This window comes from Cynoglossus semilaevis, chromosome 18 (genome assembly GCF_000523025.1).
Source record: "Cynoglossus semilaevis isolate Cse_v1.0 chromosome 18, Cse_v1.0, whole genome shotgun sequence".
Taxonomy (NCBI): Eukaryota; Metazoa; Chordata; class Actinopteri; order Pleuronectiformes; family Cynoglossidae; genus Cynoglossus; species Cynoglossus semilaevis.
Window position 1 is genome coordinate 309,283 of NC_024324.1, and position 7,793 is coordinate 317,075.

The following is a 7,793-nucleotide window of genomic DNA, read 5'->3' on the forward strand; positions in this document are numbered from 1 at the left end:
GGACCAGGACCAACACTGGGACCAGGACCAACACTGGGACCAGGACCAACACTGGGACCAGGACCGACACTAGGTTGTACTGACACGTTTTAAAAGACAACATATGAACCAGAGTAATATTTAAAACAACCAGAAATACGTGTACAACAGCAGGTAGTCTGCGGTACTACACCTCCTTTATCATACGTTTATACAGGATATAAACACAAGGGGTCTCTGGTCCATCTCTATAGCAGTTTCAAGGTCTTTGACCTGGAAATCCTGGAAATCCCAGGATGTGGGGGGGGGTCACTGGGTGGATTCACAAATAATTCATATTAACAAAGATTGGTTCTAAATTCTAGTGAATTTGATTTAGTGCCATCAGTTTTTAGTGCCTCTGTTTCCTGGCAGCTGAAGTTCCAGTACATCAGAAGAGTAGCAGTACTACGTGAGGAACCGATGGTCCTGAGTGACAGGAACTGTGCTGTGGAGGCACAGTGCTCCTTTGTCTCACACTGTGTGTGTCCTCCTCACACAGAGGGACANGTATTAATGGAAGCTGCTCCATAAACATGTAAATCTGACCTTACTGAGTTTCAAAGCTGTGGCGCCTGTGAATGAAGCAGCACGGCTGTAAAGAGCTGCTGCAGCCTCGTCTCACTTACACCACAGGACGATTCACACACAGGAGCCTTTTATTCTCAAATACCACACACACAAGCCCTGCCCCCACCCCAAAAATACCCAGAACACCCCCCACTGACCACTAGCACCATTACCACCGTGTGTGTAGGGGGATCTCCAGGGATGGAATCCACCTGCTTCACTTTAACACACACACACACTAAAGTAGGACTTCTTCTTCTTTCTTTTGTCAGACACAGGGAGACAAACAACCATTCACAATAACATTCACACCTGTGGTCAGCTCAGAGTGAACCATCACCTTCATGTTTCTGGACTGTGGAGGAAACTGGGGAACGTGGAGAACACTTCACACACCCAAGAACCAGAGGACTGGTTATACTGAAAGACCAGCTGTAAGAGCTGGGAATTGAACCACTCACCTTCTGGCTGTAAGGCATGAGCACAAACCACTTGTAAAAGAGGAGGTTCCCTCAGTTCACTGACCAGTAAAACAGTTAATTCACAGAAGAGGGATGTCAACCAGCAACCAACGGTGTCACCTTGAACCAACCTTTCTGAAAATGATCACATTGATATCAGTGATAACATCACCATGACAACCAATCACAGTTTGTTCAGTCCAGATCAGCAGATCCATGGACCCCAGCTCTGTCAGTGTGAGGTCGAAGGTCAAACCTCACATGTCATGTGATGAGCCAGGATGATGTTCCAGAGAACACAGACTGTAAAGAAGTCTCTCTTCATAAAGTGAAGAATTCTCAAGGTTTTGAGTTTCCTGGAATCTGTGAGATGAGCTGTTCTGGTTCTGACTGGACCTGCAGACCTGCAGCGTCTGCTGCCAGCAGAGGAAAAAGTCTCCTCTGTCATCGGCAGGATGAATTACAGACATACCAGACAGGATCAGGGTACCCAAGAGTTCCAGGATCAGCTGATACCACACTGTCTGAACATCTCAGCTCCAAAACACCAGCGTAAACCTGAACCTGGGTCACATGTGGACCCAGAGAGACGGGGACGTCCAGGATCGTCTGTAGGACCACTCCACTTCGCCCCAGGCTTCACCAGATTTACTTCAACAGACACGGAGCTCCAGGAACATCAAACCTGGACCTCGAGCCACCTGGACAAACATGAACTGTTCTAATAAAAAGTCAAAAGAATTCACTGAGTACATCTACCACTGATTCAAGTCACTGCTGTAAATCGGTATTTGTAAATTAGTGTCAATTAAAAGGAAAGAACAATTGATTAAATAATGGATGATGTAACTTCCCTCTGATATAATGTGAAATGTAACACATAATCCAGACTAGGATCAAACAGTGAAGGTATTCAATCAGCCGTTTACTGATCACCTGCTTTAAATGTCTGTACAGTGCCATCTTCTGGACCATATTTTCATGACATGTAACTGGTAACGTTAATGTCTACGACACAAACGTATTTATTCATATAAGAAATCCCTGTCAGTAGTTTTTACTATTGTCACATAAGTGTATGACGCATTTAATAAACCAGAAAACATTTTTTTAAAAATATGAACCGTTTCATATGTACTAAAAAACTCAGATTGTGATCGGATTATTAAGTCCATAATCGTTTTTTTTTATGTTTGGCTTCTTATTTCGTATTAACGTAATGATACCTTTGGGATTTTTTAAATTATAAAAGTTTAAAAATGAATTGTAAATAATGTTTCCTCCGTGTCGCAGAAGTGTGACGTCAGTTTGCCGGATGTGGCTAAAGCGGATGCGCCGATTCTACATCCACCGTGAGTAGATTGATGTTTCTGTTGTTGTTGTTTCACAGACTGTGTTCGCAGATATTTACCACTGAGCCACAGATCGAGTCTCTGAACCGGCGGACACCGCTCGGTTTACCTGCAGTCGGTATTTCCGGCTACTTATCGTCTGCCTCAGTCCGGTTCTGATCAAGAACACCAAAGGCTAATGTCAGCCTGACTGTGATGAGAGAAGAAAGGAACGTCTGAATTTTCTCAGTTTAGATCCAGCTCAGGTTTGGATGAGCGCCCCCTCTGACAGAGCAGACACAGCGTCACCATGTAAGAACGGATTTCTAACCATATGAAACCCGGGGCCGAGTGGTGAACGGAGAGGTTTAGAAGTTTGGAGCAGTTTCGGAAGATGCTGTTGTAAACAGAAGTTCTCAGTCAAAGCTCAGACGCGTCTAGAACAGTTCCTGTCTTTGTGAACGTGTTTGGTTCAGTGGCTTGGCGTGAATAATCGGCACCAGGAACACTACAAGTGTTGTTTTTGACAAAAAAGGTTCTGTGGTGCGTTACAGCGCTAATGTGACAACAGCACCCCCTGGTGTTGTAAGTGCCTCTCTAGCGACAGGTGAACTGTTTAACTTCAGTCCTTTCTGTCTTCATTTACTTCATGAGGGAAAAGCAAGAAGTCATTTATGATCAACCTAAAGTGTTAGCGCCCTCTGTTGGGTCGCCGTTAATGACGTGGTATTTTAGACAGGAAGTGACAGGTGTGCTACACCAGCATGTCTTTGTGTCAGATTATTTTCAGAGGGAGAAATGGAGCTTCAGTCCCCGAGGACAGAAGCACTGAAGGGCAGAGGGAACGAGGATGAAGTACGGATCTCCAGAACCACAGAGGAAGGAGACAAGGTTGGGATGAAGAGGAAACGCGAGGACAGTCCGTCGGTGAGTGGACCTCAGATCACTCTGTTCCCCACCGTGACTCTTGATCACATGGTTTTGTCTGCCAGGCCTCTGACCACGGTGTGAAGGTGGCGGGTCACTACAACAGTCTACAGGAAGTGGGCCTGGCTGCTCGAAGTCAAAGCAGAATCTTCTTCATGAGGAACTTTAACAAATGGCTGAAGAGCGGCCTGCACGCCTGATCGGTACTGATGATCAGTTCTTCACCCACTGTGTGGACGGTAAAACGGTTCAGAGTGTTTCTTTGACTGATGTTTGTTTGACTGATTGACAGGTGAGATCCTGGAGCAGGTGAGGCAGAAGGAGAAGGAGCAGGAGCAGGTGTCTGTTCTGGACCTGGGCTGTGGGAAAGGAGGAGATCTTCTCAAGTGGAGGAAAGGAGGAATCGATCACCTGGTCTGTGCAGGTAGAACCGTGTCATCTGTTAATGTAGTAATTACACCAACATCTGCTACTCACCCCCTGACTCACCTGTCAGTGACTCACCTGTCAGTGACTCACCTGTCAGTGACTCACCTGTCTGTTCCTCCAGATATCGCAGCAGTGTCTGTGGAACAGTGTCAGAGTCGTTATGAGGAGATGAGGAGAAAAAGTCAATTCAACGACAAGATCTTCAGGGCTCAGTTCATTGCTGCTGACTGTGCCAAGGTAGAACCACAGCACCTAGATCAGTTCACTTCTGAAGTTGGACAGGAAACCTTTGACATGTTCCTGTACAGGAGCTCCTGTCGGAGAAGCTGGACGACCCTGGGCTGATGTTTGACATCTGCAGCTGTCAGTTCGTCTTCCATTACTCTTTTGAGAGTGAGCAGAAGGCAGACATGATGCTGAGAAATGCCTGTGAGCGTCTGAAACCTGGGGGTTACTTCATCGGGACCACACCTGATGCTTTTGAACTTGTGTAAGAACAAAAGTCTGTCATGTCTGAAAACACTTTTCCTTCACTTCTTTCAAATGTTTTCTTTCTTCTTCTTCTTCCTCACTGATTTGTCTTCAACCTTTTGGTCTTGTTTGCAGTAAACGTGTGGAAACCTCCGACTCGTTGTCGTTTGGTAATGAGGTTTTCAGAGTCTCCTTCCAGTCCAAAGGTTCCTACCCTCTGTTTGGTTGTCAGTATCACTTCAGCCTGGAGGACGTGGTGGACGTCCCAGAATTCCTGGTCTACTTTCCTCTGTTAGAACAGTGAGGTCACAGACAAGTTATTCTCTGTCATCCTGAACTTGACCAGTGATGTTGAAGCTCTGACTCCACCCACTCTTGTCTTTGTGTTAGCATGGCCAAGCGCTACAACATGCGTCTAGTGTTAAAGCAGCGTTTCTCAGAGTTTGCAGAGGAGAAGCTGAAGAAGGAGCATCACCGTCGACTCATGATGAAGATGATGGCACTGGAGGTGAGACGACTTTGATCTGTCTGTCTTCATTATTTCAAACTCAGCGCTCCGTTCCAGGTGTTTCAGTCTGCTGTAACACTGAGTTCAAACACAGCTGCTCCGACCACTCAGGTGTCGTCTGCTTGTTTTCAGCCCTTTCCGTGTGAGGAAGGACACGCTCAAGCCACGGACAGTAAAGCAGAGTACTGCCAAGCTAAAGAGCACTGCAGCAGAGCTGGAGTCAGACTACCTCTGGTGAGACTTCTTTCATCTAAACAGTCTTCTGACCTCATCCCTGACCTCTGTCTCTGCTCTCATGCTCTTTCTGGTGTTTGTTTGTTTTTTTCCAGGGCACATTGAGTAAATCTGAGTGGGAAGCAGCCAGTAAGTTTCATTTCACATAGACTTGTTTGTTTATAACCACTGTAACAACAGAGGGCGCTGCAGCTCAATAGTATTCCATGTCGTCCAGGTCATTAGTTCAAACAAGTGTGTAAGGTTTCATTTCACCTCCTCTGCTCCTCCCTCCTCTGCAGGTATCTATCTGGTGTTTGTCTTCCAGAAGATGCCCTGACTCTGGAGTTTTCATCTTCTGTTTCCAGTTTCTTGATGGATTTTTTTTTCTTTTCTTCTGTTTGATAAAATCTGATGTTCGTCTTTTTTTCCAGTTTGAATTAATAAAAATGAAAATCTCCCATCATGCATAAGCTCCTGACTGTGTGTGTGTGTGTGACTGGTGATCACCGTCATCTTCATGTTAAATGAACACTCCTGTGTTTAGTCAGAAAGTCCTCAGACCACGACATTCCTGCAGGTGTTTGGTGTCAGTGACCAGTTCAGACTGGTCAGTGTCTCTTTGACCAGTTTTATAATCATATCTTTGTCCAGTGTTGAGATGTGACCTGAAGCAATTTCAAATCTGACCAAGCTCATCCACAGGTTCTGATCTAGAACCTTCTGAGTTCATGTTCCTGAAAGAACAGTTGGTGTATTTCCACCACCATCACCAGTGGTGAAGTGTATTCAGTCCAATCCTCTTTTTTCTTACTTCTGTGGAGGAAACACAATCACGCACACACAGGAGAACTCATACAGAACAAGTAAGGGGGAGTGAACCGGGGACCTTCTTGCTGTAAGGCAAAGGCACTAACCACTCTGCCTTACAGTATGTTTACAGATGTGCATCTGAAATGCAACTGTGACAGACATTTTGTCTTCCTACATTTCCTTTTCAGCTCGTCATTAACAATCATGAGACACATGTTAGGATCGGCTCCGTGGCAGGAACAAAGATGCAAATCTAGTCGACATGCTTTGAATACCGTAAATTCTGGACTCAAAGCCACTACTTGTTTCACAGCCTTTGAACCCTGCAGCTTAAACAATGATGCAGCTAATTGATAGATTTTTACATGAAGTTCATCCTGCGATCATTGACTTTTTGATGGGATACTGTGTGTTAGACTAGTATGGTCTGTCTGTCTGTGAGTGTCTGTGGGTTGAGGTCAGTTGTTGAACTAGGGTCAGGGCTCTGAAGCAGCCGTGTTCCTGGGACTGTTAGGATCTTTAATCTTTCTGTGTAAATATCCCAGGTTACAGCGTGGACACCTGTGGTCTACAGACTGTGGTCTACAGACTGTCTGTACAATCATTGTTTTCTTCCTGTTCAACAGTGGTGACCCATCGGTCGTCCTGGGTGTGACCTGACCTTGTCCTGATTGACACCGACGGAACTTGTTCCACAGCATTAAACTAGTGGCTGTTGTTAATCCTAGAATAGAATAGATGTAGGTCAATTAATGGGTTCATTACCTTGTAAAACAGTAATCACCAAGTTAGTGTTTGTGAACGCTCAGTCCAGAATCATCAACATGAAGTAGGTCACTGAAGATCTGGGCCACTGCTTGTCAGGCCACATCAGACCCAGAGACCTAGAGGAGTAAAAGAGAAAAGACTCATTAATTCACGTGTCGCTGTCCTGATTCACACATGGTGAGCTGGTGAATCAGAGTGTGAATAAACTTCCAGGCCAGTCTGTCCACGTAACCAAACATCTGGACTCACTAAAGCAGTGCACCAAAACAAAACTGTTAGGCTTTTATTTTGAAGGTTTGACTTTGGTTTTGCCTCTAATTGACATCTGACCAGTCAATGACCTTCAGCTGGACACAACATCATCCACTGGAGGAGCTTTTAGAACCATCTCAACTTCTCTGTTCACTGTGTCTGTTTTCATTTCACTTTTACAGATTAATAATCCCATCATTTGGATTAGACACAGATAAAAACAGGTGAGAAACTCTGCACCTGCTGTTTGTCCAGCCGTGTTACTTTCATTAAAGAATAAAAGAAAGTAACACGGCTGGACATACAGCCAACATGTGTCTATCTGTGTACTCTTTTTTTCAGACATTTGTTTTGGTTGGACGTTTCAGCAGCCTTACAAAAGTACAAGCACGTTGTTGTTATTATTCCAGTCTGTCATGAAAAAACATCTGAAATGTAGGTCAACCTGAGACCACTGTGTCATTATTAAAGACTCGTGTTTGAAACTCACGTGTACACAGTGACACAGAGTGAAGTGTGCACGACAAAGAGCAGGATCATCAACACAGAGAAAGTAGGTCAGTGAACATTTCCACCATTGTTCCTGAAAAAAGCAGCAGGGTTTCATTAAAACTTGTTTTTCATGTTCATCAACAGAACAAAGGCAAATCAACAACAAAGACATGTAGGTCCTGGACTTCTTTTACCCTCTGTCTGTGACCTACATCAATAATAACAATAGTAATAATAATAATAACACCTATTATAATCTATATATAATAACATTATGTCACCACTTTGGAGAAGGTGACCTTTTCAGTATCTGTGTTCACATCATCCCACAGTAAGAATTATGATCAAGTTCAAATATAATAAAGAGTAAAACAGAGAGCTTTGCTGAGGTCAAAGGTCAGACGACACAAAGATCAGAAAAAGAGTGGAAACACTATAATATTTACTATCACAGGTGGAAGAGAGACGACGATGAAACAGCGGAGAGAAGAATCCAAATAATTCCAAATATTTAACAACAACAGGTCAGGGTTCACACAG

At 44.4% G+C, this 7,793-nt stretch overlaps 1 protein-coding gene across 1 annotated transcript; it reads left to right on the forward strand.

Moving 5' to 3' along the window:
* Nucleotides 1–2,353: 2,353 nt before the first annotated feature.
* rnmt (RNA (guanine-7-) methyltransferase) lies at nt 2,354–5,401 on the forward strand. Its single transcript, XM_025064997.1, is given in 11 exon segments — nt 2,354–2,692; nt 3,160–3,307; nt 3,373–3,523; nt 3,600–3,731; nt 3,858–3,973; nt 4,045–4,226; nt 4,343–4,507; nt 4,598–4,715; nt 4,848–4,949; nt 5,045–5,078; nt 5,231–5,401. Coding segments are annotated over 10 exon segments (1,167 nt in total). The 5' UTR covers nt 2,354–2,692; nt 3,160–3,178; the 3' UTR covers nt 5,269–5,401.
* Nucleotides 5,402–7,793: the final 2,392 nt, after the last annotated feature.